Source organism: Taudactylus pleione, unplaced genomic scaffold (genome assembly GCF_031769625.1).
Source record: "Taudactylus pleione unplaced genomic scaffold, aTauple2 ptg000781l, whole genome shotgun sequence".
NCBI classification, from domain to species: Eukaryota; Metazoa; Chordata; class Amphibia; order Anura; family Myobatrachidae; genus Taudactylus; species Taudactylus pleione.
This window is the reverse complement of record NW_028285183.1, coordinates 4202587-4217639: the sequence shown is the minus strand read 5'-3', so window position 1 is coordinate 4217639 and position 15053 is coordinate 4202587. Positions and strand designations below refer to the sequence as shown.

Genomic DNA, 15053 nt, shown 5'->3' with positions numbered 1-15053 from the left:
AGGAAAAGAGCCGCACCTCAGGACTGTTATACTGTATACAGGAAAGGAGCCACGCCCCAGGACTGTTATACTGTATACTGGAAAGGAGCCACGCCCCAAGGACTTCTATACTGTATACAGGAAAAGAGCCGTACCTCAGGACTGTTATACTGTATACAGGAAAGGAGCCACGCCCCAGGACTGTTATACTGTATACAGGAAATGAGCCACGCCCCAAGGACTTCTATACTGTATACAGGAAAAGAGCCGCACCTCAGGACTGTTATACTGTATACAGGAAAAGAGCCGCACCTCAGGACTGTTATACTGTATACAGGAAATGAGCCACGCCCCAAGGACTTCTATACTGTATACAGGAAAAGAGCCGCACCTCAGGACTGTTATACTGTATACAGGAAAGGAGCCACGCCCCAGGACTGTTATACTGTATACAGGAAAGGAGCCACGCCCCAGGACTGTTATACTGTATACAGGAAAATAGCCACGCCCCAAGGACTTTTATACTGTATACAGGAAAACAGCTGCACCTGAGGACTGTTATACTGTATACAGGAACGGAGCCATGTCCCAGGACTGTTATACTGTATACAGGAAAGGAGCCACTCCCAGGACTGTTATACTGTATACAGGAAAGGAGCCATGCTCCAGGACTGTTATACTGCATACAGGAAAGGAGCCACGCCCCAGGACTGTTATACTATATACAGGAAAGAAGCCACTCCCAGGACTGTTATACTGTATACAGGAAAGGGGCCACACATCAGGACTGTTATACTGTATACAGGAAAGGAGCCACGCCCCAAGGACTTCTATACTGTATACAGGAAAAGAGCCACACCTCAGGACTGTTATACTGTATACAGGAAAGGAGCCACACCGCAGGACTGTTATACTGTATACAGGAAATGAGCCACGCTTCAGGACTGTTATACTGTATACAGGAAAGGAGCCACGCTTCAGGACTGTTATACTGTATACAGGAAAGAAGCCACGCTCCAGGACTTATACTGTTTACAGGAAAGGAGCCTCGCCCCAGGACTGTTATACTGTATACAGGAAATGAGCCGCATCGCAGGACTGTTATAATGTATACAGGAAATGAGCCGCACTGCAGGACTGTTATACTGCATACAGGAAAGGAGCCGCACCTCAGGACTGTTATACTGTATACAGGAAAGGAGCCACACCCAAGGACTGTTATACTGTATACAGGAAAGGAGCCACACCCAAGGACTGTTATACTGTATACAGGAAAGGAGCCACGCCCCAAGGACTTCTATACTGTATACAGGAAAAGAGCCGCACCTCAGGACTGTTATACTGTATACAGGAAAGGAGCCACACCGCAGGACTGTTATACTGTATACAGGAATAGAGCCACGCTTCAGGACTGTTATACTGTATACAGGAAAGGAGCCACGCTTCAGGACTGTTATACTGTATACAGGAAAGAAGCCACGCTCCAGGACTTATACTGTTTACAGGAAAGGAGCCTCGCCCCAGGACTGTTATACTGTATACAGGAAATGAGCCGCATCGCAGGACTGTTATAATGTATACAGGAAATGAGCCGCACTGCAGGACTGTTATACTGTATACAGGAAAGGAGCCGCACCTCAGGACTGTTATACTGTATACAGGAAAGGAGCCACACCCAAGGACTGTTATACTGTATACAGGAAAGGAGCCACACCCAAGGACTGTTATACTGTATACAGGAAAGGAGCCACGCCCAAGGATTGTTATACTGTGAGACTGCCACCAATAAAGCACTCAGTGCAGCAATAGTGAACCACTCTCATCGCCCCTAAAACGTCCCACAGGCACATCACTTTGGGATGCACAATGGGTGTATTTTCTCTCTGGTGTATATACACATTTTGGGATTACTGGATGATGAGACACCATGTTGAGGTCCATCCCTGTTGAATGTGGACTTTTGTCAATCATTGGATGGGAAGACATCATGTTGGGGTCTAACCCTGGTTTATGTAGAGGTTTGGTGATCATTGGATGGTGACATATCATGTTGAGGGACTATCACTGGTGTATATAGACATTTTGGGATCACTGGATTGTGAGACACCATGGTAAGGTCCATTCCTGGTTTATGTTGAGTTTTGGTGAAAATTGGATGGTGACATATCATACTTGTGGTCCATACTTAGTGTATGTGGCATTTTGGTGGTCACTGAATGGTGAGATATAATGTTGGGAGTCCATATATGATTTATATAGACTTGTGTAAATAACTGGATTCTGAGATCCTATGTTGGAATGGTTGGATGGTGAGAGCCTATGTTCCAATCTATTCTATTTTATAAAGACTTTTGGGGATCAGTGTATGACATCATGAATAGATCCATCTTTTGTGTATGTAGACATGTTGGTGTTATTAAATAGTGAGACATAATGTGGGGGACCATACCTGGTGTATGTAATCTTTTTAGGGATCACTGGATGGTGAGACATAATGTTGGGACTTCACCCCTGGTGTATATGACATCGGGGTCCCGTGGTGGAAACATAATGCTGGGGGCCCATCCCTGGTATATATGACATTTGGGGGTTCCTGGGTGGAGACATAATGCTGGGGGCTCATCCCTGGTGTATATGACATTTGGGGGTCCCTGGGTGGTGAGACATAATATTGGGGACCCATTCTTGGTGTATGTGACATATGGGGGTCCCTGGGTGGTGAGACATGTTACAGGCCCATTCATGGTGTATATGACATTTGGGGGGCCCTGGGTGGAGACATAATGTTGGGGGCCCATCCCTGGTGTATATGACATTTTGGGGTCCCTGGGTGGAGACATAATGTTAGGGGACCATTCCTGGTGTTTGACATTTGAGGGTCCCTGGGTGGAGACATATGTTGGGGGTCCATCTCTGGTGTATATAACATTTCGGGGTACCTGGATGGAGACATAATGTTGGGGGCCCATCCCTGGTGTATATGATATTTCGGGGGCCCCTGGGTTGACATAATGTTGGGGGCCCATCCCTGCTGTACATGGCATTTGGGGGTTCCTGGGTGGTGAGACATAAAATTGGGGGCCCATCCATGGTATATATGACATTTGGGGGTCTCTGGGTGGAGACATGATGGTGGGGGCCCATCTATGGTATATATGACATTTGGGGGTCTCTGGGTGGAGACAATGTTGGGGGCCCATCCCTGGTATATATAACATTTGGGGGTCCCTGGGTGGTGAGACATAAAGTTGGGGGCCCATCCATGGTATATATGACATTTGGGGGTCTCTGGGTGGAGACATGATGGTGGGGGCCCATCCCTGGTATATATGACATTTGGGGGTCTCTGGGTGGAGACATGATGGTGGGGGCCCATCTCTGGTATGTATGACATTTGGGGGTCTCTGGGTGGACACATGATGGTGTGGGCCCATCTCTGGTATATATGACATTTGGAGGTCTCTGGGTGGAGACATGATGGTGGGGGCCCATCCCTGGTATATATGACATTTGGGGGTCTCTGGGTGGAGACATGATGGTGGGGGCCCATCCCTGGTATATATGACATTTGGGGGTCTCTGGGTGGAGACATGATGGTGGGGGCCCATCCCTGGTATATATGACATTTGGGGGTCTCTGGGTGGAGACATGATGGTGGGGGCCCATCCCTGGTATATATGACATTTGGGGGTCTCTGGGTGGAGACATGATGGTGGGGGCCCATCCCTGGTATATATGACATTTGGGGGTCTCTGGGTGGAGACATGATGGTGGGGGCCCATCTCTGGTATGTATGACATTTGGGGGTCTCTGGGTGGACACATGATGGTGTGGGCCCATCTCTGGTATATATGACATTTGGAGGTCTCTGGGTGGAGACATGATGGTGGGGGCCCATCCCTGGTATATATGACATTTGGGGGTCTCTGGGTGGAGACATGATGGTGGGGGCCCATCCCTGGTATATATGACATTTGGGGGTCTCTGGGTGGAGACATGATGGTGGGGGCCCATCCCTGGTATATATGACATTTGGGGGTCTCTGGGTGGAGACATGATGGTGGGGGCCCATCCCTGGTATATATGACATTTGGGGGTCTCTGGGTGGAGACATGATGGTGGGGGCCCATCCCTGGTATATATGACATTTGGGGGTCTCTGGGTGGAGACATGATGGTGGGGGCCCATCCCTGGTATATATGACATTTGGGGGTCTCTGGGTGGAGACATGATGGTGGGGGCCCATCCCTGGTGTATGTGACATTTGGGGGTCTCTGGGTGGAGACAATGTTGGGGGCCCATCCCTGGTATATATAACATTTGGGGGTCCCTGGGTGGTGAGACATAAAATTGGGGGCCCATCCATGGTATATATGACATTTGGGGGTCTCTGGGTGGAGACATGATGGTGGGGGCCCATCTATGGTATATATGACATTTGGGGGTCTCTGGGTGGAGACAATGTTGGGGGCCCATCCCTGGTATATATAACATTTGGGGGTCCCTGGGTGGTGAGACATAAAGTTGGGGGCCCATCCATGGTATATATGACATTTGGGGGTCTCTGGGTGGAGACATGATGGTGGGGGCCCATCCCTGGTATATATGACATTTGGGGGTCTCTGGGTGGAGACATGATGGTGGGGGCCCATCTCTGGTATGTATGACATTTGGGGGTCTCTGGGTGGACACATGATGGTGTGGGCCCATCTCTGGTATATATGACATTTGGAGGTCTCTGGGTGGAGACATGATGGTGGGGGCCCATCCCTGGTATATATGACATTTGGGGGTCTCTGGGTGGAGACATGATGGTGGGGGCCCATCCCTGGTATATATGACATTTGGGGGTCTCTGGGTGGAGACATGATGGTGGGGGCCCATCCCTGGTATATATGACATTTGGGGGTCTCTGGGTGGAGACATGATGGTGGGGGCCCATCCCTGGTATATATGACATTTGGGGGTCTCTGTGTGGAGACATGATGGTGGGGGCCCATCTCTGGTATATATGACATTTGGGGGTCTCTGGGTGGAGACATGATGGTGGGGGCCCATCCCTGGTATATATGACATTTGGGGGTCTCTGGGTGGAGACATGATGGTGGGGGCCCATCTCTGGTATATATGACATTTGGGGGTCTCTGGGTGGAGACATGATGGTGGGGGCCCATCCCTGGTGTATGTGACATTTGGGGGTCTCTGGGTGGAGACAATGTTGGGGGCCCATCCCTGGTATATATAACATTTGGGGGTCCCTGGGTGGTGAGACATAAAATTGGGGGCCCATCCATGGTATATATGACATTTGGGGGTCTCTGGGTGGAGACATGATGGTGGGGGCCCATCTATGGTATATATGACATTTGGGGGTCTCTGGGTGGAGACAATGTTGGGGGCCCATCCCTGGTATATATAACATTTGGGGGTCCCTGGGTGGTGAGACATAAAGTTGGGGGCCCATCCATGGTATATATGACATTTGGGGGTCTCTGGGTGGAGACATGATGGTGGGGGCCCATCCCTGGTATATATGACATTTGGGGGTCTCTGGGTGGAGACATGATGGTGGGGGCCCATCTCTGGTATGTATGACATTTGGGGGTCTCTGGGTGGACACATGATGGTGTGGGCCCATCTCTGGTATATATGACATTTGGAGGTCTCTGGGTGGAGACATGATGGTGGGGGCCCATCCCTGGTATATATGACATTTGGGGGTCTCTGGGTGGAGACATGATGGTGGGGGCCCATCCCTGGTATATATGACATTTGGGGGTCTCTGGGTGGAGACATGATGGTGGGGGCCCATCCCTGGTATATATGACATTTGGGGGTCTCTGGGTGGAGACATGATGGTGGGGGCCCATCTCTGGTATATATGACATTTGGGGGTCTCTGGGTGGAGACATGATGGTGGGGGCCCATCCCTGGTATATATGACATTTGGGGGTCTCTGGGTGGAGACATGATGGTGGGGGCCCATCTCTGGTATATATGACATTTGGGGGTCTCTGGGTGGAGACATGATGGTGGGGGCCCATCCCTGGTGTATGTGACATTTGGGGGTCTCTGGGTGGAGACAATGTTGGGGGCCCATCCCTGGTATATATAACATTTGGGGGTCCCTGGGTGGTGAGACATAAAATTGGGGGCCCATCCATGGTATATATGACATTTGGGGGTCTCTGGGTGGAGACATGATGGTGGGGGCCCATCTATGGTATATATGACATTTGGGGGTCTCTGGGTGGAGACAATGTTGGGGGCCCATCCCTGGTATATATAACATTTGGGGGTCCCTGGGTGGTGAGACATAAAGTTGGGGGCCCATCCATGGTATATATGACATTTGGGGGTCTCTGGGTGGAGACATGATGGTGGGGGCCCATCCCTGGTATATATGACATTTGGGGGTCTCTGGGTGGAGACATGATGGTGGGGGCCCATCTCTGGTATGTATGACATTTGGGGGTCTCTGGGTGGACACATGATGGTGTGGGCCCATCTCTGGTATATATGACATTTGGAGGTCTCTGGGTGGAGACATGATGGTGGGGGCCCATCCCTGGTATATATGACATTTGGGGGTCTCTGGGTGGAGACATGATGGTGGGGGCCCATCCCTGGTATATATGACATTTGGGGGTCTCTGGGTGGAGACATGATGGTGGGGGCCCATCCCTGGTATATATGACATTTGGGGGTCTCTGGGTGGAGACATGATGGTGGGGGCCCATCCCTGGTATATATGACATTTGGGGGTCTCTGGGTGGAGACATGATGGTGGGGGCCCATCTCTGGTATATATGACATTTGGGGGTCTCTGGGTGGAGACATGATGGTGGGGGCCCATCCCTGGTATATATGACATTTGGGGGTCTCTGGGTGGAGACATGATGGTGGGGGCCCATCTCTGGTATATATGACATTTGGGGGTCTCTGGGTGGAGACATGATGGTGGGGGCCCATCCCTGGTGTATGTGACATTTGGGGGTCTCTGGGTGGAGACAATGTTGGGGGCCCATCCCTGGTATATATAACATTTGGGGGTCCCTGGGTGGTGAGACATAAAATTGGGGGCCCATCCATGGTATATATGACATTTGGGGGTCTCTGGGTGGAGACATGATGGTGGGGGCCCATCTATGGTATATATGACATTTGGGGGTCTCTGGGTGGAGACAATGTTGGGGGCCCATCCCTGGTATATATAACATTTGGGGGTCCCTGGGTGGTGAGACATAAAGTTGGGGGCCCATCCATGGTATATATGACATTTGGGGGTCTCTGGGTGGAGACATGATGGTGGGGGCCCATCCCTGGTATATATGACATTTGGGGGTCTCTGGGTGGAGACATGATGGTGGGGGCCCATCTCTGGTATGTATGACATTTGGGGGTCTCTGGGTGGACACATGATGGTGTGGGCCCATCTCTGGTATATATGACATTTGGAGGTCTCTGGGTGGAGACATGATGGTGGGGGCCCATCCCTGGTATATATGACATTTGGGGGTCTCTGGGTGGAGACATGATGGTGGGGGCCCATCCCTGGTATATATGACATTTGGGGGTCTCTGGGTGGAGACATGATGGTGGGGGCCCATCCCTGGTATATATGACATTTGGGGGTCTCTGGGTGGAGACATGATGGTGGGGGCCCATCCCTGGTATATATGACATTTGGGGGTCTCTGGGTGGAGACATGATGGTGGGGGCCCATCTCTGGTATATATGACATTTGGGGGTCTCTGGGTGGAGACATGATGGTGGGGGCCCATCCCTGGTATATATGACATTTGGGGGTCTCTGGGTGGAGACATGATGGTGGGGGCCCATCTCTGGTATATATGACATTTGGGGGTCTCTGGGTGGAGACATGATGGTGGGGGCCCATCTCTGGTATATATGACATTTGGGGGTCTCTGGGTGGAGACATGATGGTGGGGGCCCATCCCTGGTATATATGACATTTGGGGGTCTCTGGGTGGAGACATGATGGTGGGGGCCCATCTCTGGTATATATGACATTTGGGGGTCTCTGGGTGGAGACATGATGGTGGGGGCCCATCCCTGGTATATATGACATTTGGGGGTCTCTGGGTGGAGACATGATGGTGGGGGCCCATCCCTGGTATATATGACATTTGGGGGTCTCTGGGTGGAGACATGATGGTGGGGGCCCATCCCTGGTATATATGACATTTGGGGGTCTCTGGGTGGAGACATGATGGTGGGGGCCCATCCCTGGTGTATGTGAAGTCTGTGATATGAATATTTGAAGATAAAAACACAGGACACACCCCGCACTCTGATTGGACACGTAACGCTGAGTCCCGCCTTCAAAACAATTCAGCCAATGAGAGGTCAGCGGGTAGAATTGTCACCTGACAGATAGCCGGGCAGTGGCAGCAGGAGCAGCGGGCACAGGGCGCAGCATTAGCCGGGCACAGCACAATCCGGGCACAGCAACGGGGACAGCGCGCAGCATCTCCCAGTCACAGCTGCGGGCACAGGGGGCAGCACCATCCGGGCACAGGGCACCGCAGCAGCACACCGCGGGCACACATACGGGCACAGTGCCAGCACCACCCGACCACAGCACAGACATACACCTGGCATAGGGCGCAGCAGCGGGTACATAGACTCGGGCACAGCACACACCCTAGCACAAGCACCCGGGACAGTCCCTGGCAATGTCGCCGCTCAGGGTGAGCATTATTGGCTCCGGCAACTGGTGAGTGACCCCAATATACACTGTATAGTAATTATATAGTATATATCCCAGTGTACTGTACTGCACCTACACATCTCTGTGCATTATACCCCAGTATACACTGACTGTATAGTACATTATATATATATATATATATCCCAATGTAATGTACTGCACCTACACATCTCTGTGCATTATACCCCAGTATACACTGACTGTATAGTACATTATATATATATATATATATATATATATATATATATCCCAATGTAATGTACTGCACCTACACATCTCTGTGCATTATACCCCAGTATACACTGACTGTATACTACATTATATATATATATATATATATATATATATATATATATATATATCCCAATGTAATGTACTGCACCTACACATCTCTGTGCATTATACCCCAGTATACACTGACTGCATAGTACATTATATATATATATATATATATATCTATATCCCAGTGTAATGTACTGCACCTACATATCTCTGGGCATTATACCCCAGTATACACTGACTGTATAGTACAATGTGTGTGTGTGTGTGTGTGTGTATGTGTATATATATATATATATATATATATATATATATATATATATATATATATATACACACCAGTGTAATATACTGCACCTTTCACTGTGCATTATACCCCAGTCATATTATATGGAATAGGTATGATTTACTGCCGTGCCCCTGGCCGGCGGTTCAAATCCCGACAGCGGCAGCCCGACAAGGATGAAAATCCCAATCGTCCCTAGGTAAGTATTCACTAACCTAATTCTACCCCCTAACCCTCCCTTAGGGGTGCCTAACCCTAAGTCCCCCCCGGGAGCCCTAAACCTAACCCTCCCCCCATCCCCACGGCTGTCCGCGCTCGGCGCCCGGCATCACTTCGATCGGGATGTCGGGCGCCGGTCTCCCGGCGTCGGTAAAATGACATGCGTCTAGATTTAGACGCCTGTCATTTAACCCTCGCCGGGATTAAGCAGTCGGGAAGCCGGCTGTTGGGATTAGGTCCGCCAGCTTCCTGACTGCATACCTATTATATATATTATATCCCTGTCCTGTCTAATGACTCGTTAGTGGTAGATTACCATTATATTATATCTCATTACTAGAGAAGTAATGTGATGATAGAGAAAAGAGCTGTGGGCTCGATTCAGACCCGTTTGCTAGATGCGTCGCACACAGCCGTCAGCTGCTAAAGTATGCAAATCCCGCGATCGCACGGCAAGACATTAGTACGCCCACTATGTCTTAGCGTGTGATCGTGGTATGTAGTTAAGACGCCCACCAGCCAGTCATAAGACGCCCACTATCCCTTAGTAACACACGTCGTCTCCAGGAAGTGTATGTAACAATCGTTAACATCGAGTGCCATCGGAAGCATAGGCAATTCTTGTGGTTGACCATTCCCTACCGCAAGCCCTGCGTGTGCTGCAGTGTGTAACACAGCCAGGTGACGTGTAGTAGGATGCTGCGTCTTAATTATTTACGCCCTTGAAACACCGTTTTGAACACCACACCCCCGTTTTCATCGATCTTCCCCTGTCACCACCCACAAACGGCTCGTCCTGTCACTTATTCTAGCGAGGAGTCTATGTCCGGCGAGTGAACGCTTTCCGATCGCAAGGACTAGACATGCGCAGATAGCGAAAATCGGCCAGCAGAGGGCGAACGCACCCTAGCGAACGGGTCTGAATCGGGCCCTGTGTTCCTACTTCTCTAGCAATGAGCTATAATATAAAGAGTTAAACCACTTCCCTGACAATTTTTATTTTTATTTTTTTACAAAAAACACTGAGAAATTGTTGTTTTTCTTTTTCATTGCATTTAATAAAGTTTTATATGTATCTTAAATAATAATAATAATAATTATAAAATAATAAAATAAAAATAAATACATTAATCACTTCCCACCTGCATAGCTAACCCAGTGAAAAAAACATCATAACTTTCCACCCCCCCAGTGGTAATAGATTCCTGCGGCAGAGCCTCCACCCTTACACCGCGTGACAATGGGCCTCCGCTGCTTGAGGATAAACGAGTTTGTCGATGGTGATGTAGGTGGCTTTTTTCGGATGATTTTAAAACAAGCTTGAGTGAGTTATCTCACCTGAGATTGCAGTGATTTCTTTCTGCACAACTCTCCCTAGCAAGCAGCCTTCGCATATCAGTGAGATATGTGTAAGCTGCTTGTGTTGTACATGTAAAAAACAGGTTAATGTTATTAAAAAAAAATGACGTGAGGGCCCCCCCCAAAAGGCTAACCAGCCCCAGACTTGCCAGCCAGTCCTGGTTCTTAATATTACAGGGGAAAAAATGTGTAGGGTTCCACTGTAATTTAAGAACCAGCACCAGGCGTCCGGGGCCCTATTTGGAATACTGCTGAGAACATCGTGGGACAAAAGGTGAGTATTGGATCTTTTTTTACAGGTACTTCCATTGGATACTTTACTTTGAGAAGGGGACGTGAACATCTGGCAGCAGGTAAGTATGTGTGAGTGTGTATGGATGTAATAAATCTTTATTTTCACGGTGTGTGTGTCTTTTGACACATTTCTTTACAGGTGAACTACACGTACCAGCGGAGGCTTAATGCCCCGCATGCTGGTACTTGTGGTTCTCTAAGTACCAGTATGCGGGGGAGGCTTGCTGAGACCTGCAGTTGTACTGTAAATACAATGTGGTTAATTCTATTCTTAACACTACACCTACACTATCAACCCGCCACCCACCGCCCAGGGGTGGTGGGGATAGCCCCGGGCTATTAACCGAGGCCAGGGGTGCTCTGGAGAGGGGGACCCCTTTATTGGGGGGGGGGGTCCCAACTCCCCAGGGATCCCTGGCCTGAGCTAAATAGCGGTCAGGACTGATGCTGTGACTGGTGGGCCCGATGAAAGGGCTCCCCTGGCTGTGGCATCAGCCCCCCGCTAGAAAGGGTCAGGAGCTGGTTTTAAATATAGGGGGTACCTCACGCAATTCCCCCCCCCCTATATTTAAAACCAGGTCTGGCCCTGCTGCCTGGTGCTGGTTCTTAAATTACGGTGGAACCCTACTCGTTTTGTTCCCTATAATTTTATGTACCAGGACAGGCTGGCATGTCCGGGGCTGGTTAGTCTTTTAGGGGGGACCTCACGTCATTTTTTTAAACCATTAACCTGTTTTTAACCATTTACAGAAAGAAACATACACAAATCACAATGCTTTGAGTATGTTTCTGACCATCTCTCAGCTCAGGGGTTGAGAGTATGAAAAGTGATTTGGACAGAGAGTTTGCTCCTATCTCACCCGAGGTTGTCATCCCGATTCTTGGTAAATTTGAGAGATGTATGTTTTAGGTGAAAAGTACTTCCGATTTGGCCCGATGGTGATTTAATTTGAGATTACCATCTCACCCGAGTTTTACAAGTGAGATGAGAGAAATCTCTCTCTAATTCACCCAACTTTTGCCTTTAGTAAATTTGCAAGCAGGAAAAAAATGATTAAATTACCCGAGATGGTCATCTCGACCTATCTCGAATCTTAGTAAATTTACCCCCTGGATGGAAGGTTGCTGTGTGCAGGAGTGAATAGTGTCATATGTCCAAACCCTTCGTTTACAGCACTTTCATTGAAATGCGGGCTAGGAAGGCTCCGCTGTGTCTCTAGCTACAATAGTAAGCAAATTTGCGTGTAAGAAGCGATTGGATTGAGCTTCCTAAGAAATGTAGGTGTTACAGACTGGGAAAGCCAAACTGGTTTTATGCATTGTTCCTGGTATGTGAAAGAATGAATGTAATTTATCAGTTCCTGTGAAATGTTATATTTACCGTCTGAGAGACAGTCTATGCTAAGTTTGTGTGTTATAGGAATGTGTTTATTTATGTTTTGTGAGATAGCATGATTGGCTCAGAGGAACCCAGGGCGGACTTACCCCCTGTGGTAATGTGTATTGGAGTAGCATAAAAGAAGTTCGGGCCTGGTAACATTTGTACAACCCTGTAAATTCTTTGTGGAGAAGAACTGCTGATTGATAAGATATCTGTATGCTGATGTACCCCTTCATCCAGAAGGACGGGTCTTTTTGAAGACCATTGAGCAATAAACATCTTGCCTTTACTACGATTGTATCTAAATCCTGCGACCAACAGAATTGCGCCAAACGCTATTCTGTTCTCTGGCTGTTCTGGGTGGAGCTCCGTGTCTCCAAGTTCAAGCCCTCTCCCAAGTTACCATACAGAGCCTGGTCCATTGCGAGGGTTCAGGAGGAATCAGCTGACACCAATCAGGGGGTGTGGCCGCAGCTAGTCAATGCATACGTCAGCAGAAGCGGTTCCAGGTGCCGAGGTAGGAGCCTGGGTGTTCGTAAGCAGATCCGAGTGCCGACAGGAGGAGCTCGGTGGTGGCAGCATGGTTATACGCCCACGGCACAGTGGATAGAGTCAGTGACAGGCGGTCACTGACGGTAAACGGGAATCCCTGATACCATAAGGTCAAGTGGGGATCGAAACCCCAACCTGTGATCGGGAGTCCGGGCTGGAAGCCATCCGGTCACATGGGGCATAACCCACTGCCTAAAGATGACCACCCGTATTACCCCCCCCCTCGGGCACAGTGGAGCGTGGGGCAAGTGGGACTGATTATCAGCCCCCCCTGCTGCAGCTGATCTCTGTACATGCATGGCATTCCAGGGTGCGATTTTGGGAGTGGTGTTGGCAGTCACAGACTGAGGAGGAGGAGGAGGAGGAGGAGGAAATCCTTCTACACACGTGCAGAATGAATTTCCTTCATTACACAACAGGGATCCGGAGAAACAGCACTAACGCATGAGATGCAACCTGATCAGGTAACGCACTTCTGGCTGCGACATCTCATGCGTTTTGCATGCCCCTCACCACCGGCCACTGCCCGAGTGAAGTGGGCAGTCCACCATGCAACGCAGAACTTTACAGTTCTGGGAATAGCTGCTTTGTATAGTGGGAGATGGAGGCATAATGATGCAATCACTGTGCCAAGCCCCCCACACCTCCCACCTGGCTTCACTGCACCTCCCACCTGGAGGACGGGATGCGGTCATAATGCTGATTGTCGGGATGTCATTGCTTAGAATGCTGGTGCAGGAATCCTGACACCTGTCAGAATCCCGGCATCCCGACAGTGAGTACTGGGTTTAGGGGGAGGGTTAGGGGTTAAGGTTAGGCACTAGGGGAAGGGTTTGTTATTAAGGGGGGAGGGTTTGGTTTAGGGTGTGGGGGGTTAGGTTAAGGCACTAAGGGGGAGGTTAGGTTTAGGCAGTGGGGAGGGAGGGTTAGGGGTAGGGAGAGGGGGAGAGTTAGGAGACTAACTGACCGGTGTGGTATCCTAACCCTGTCGGGATGCCGGTACATTTGGACTGCAGGTAGTAGAATTACATTTTAGTACATGTCGGCTCTATAACCAATGATAGCTGGACAGAAGTATTTAATGTGCCCCTCCAGATTTTGCTGCAATGTAGAGCTCCGTCCATGCCTTATTTAATATAATAATGGGTGAATTAAATAAACTGGCAGAAAGCGGTGTAGAAAAACGGATTCAGTTCCTGAATTGAATTCCGTGGCCTATCTATGTGTATGACATGAAAGGGAAGACCTTTCATTCTAAAGGCGCGTACACACGGTGCGATGTGTACCCACCGATGCGACGGACCACCCGATGGCCGACATATCAGGCAAGCCCCACACAGGGAGCGATCCGGGGTCCCCAACCGCCCGATATGCCGCCCCCCCCAGCATAGACCCGCATGGGATCGTCCGCTGCTTCTCCTAATCTTTTGAACAAACAGAAAGATCAGGAGAAGTGAAGGACGACCCCACGGGAGTACGCAGTGCACAATAGTGTGCGTACACACAGAACAATATAGCTGCTATATCGCTCCAATTCGTCGGATCGGCAGCTCTATCGCACCGTGTGTGTATGCACCTTGGGTACACACTACACAGATATATCTGTAGATGATGGTCATTCATACACACTGAACAACCATCATCTTCCAGGCAGCAACGCGTCCCGCTGGCCGGGGGTACGGGTCTGTCCCCCTCTCCGCAGCTGCCGCTGTATGTGTACGGGCGGCCACACTTGCCAATAGACAGATATACAGATATATCTGTCCCATCGGCTGTGCAGCACAGCCAATGCGAAATAGGCGCCGTTCAGACATATCGCTCGCACACACTGGCTGACAGGCAGCAGATATATTGGCTGATCAATTGAACGGCCAATATATCTGAGTGTGTACCCAGCATAAGAGACAATTTCAAATACATTTTGAACAAGGTACGTTAGATATTCTTCCTCAATGAATCTCTGGGATTGC

At 49.5% G+C, this 15053-nt stretch overlaps 1 protein-coding gene across 1 annotated transcript in view; it reads left to right on the top strand.

The window, feature by feature from the left end:
- Positions 1–8369: 8369 nt before the first annotated feature.
- Positions 8370–15053, top strand: part of LOC148475087 (glycerol-3-phosphate dehydrogenase 1-like protein) — a 41919-nt gene continuing 35235 nt past the window's right edge. The window contains exon 1 of the mRNA XM_088457752.1: positions 8370–8719. Coding sequence (XP_088313878.1) covers positions 8679–8719 — 41 coding nt within the window. The 5' untranslated portion in view covers positions 8370–8678. The remainder of the gene's footprint in view (positions 8720–15053) is intronic.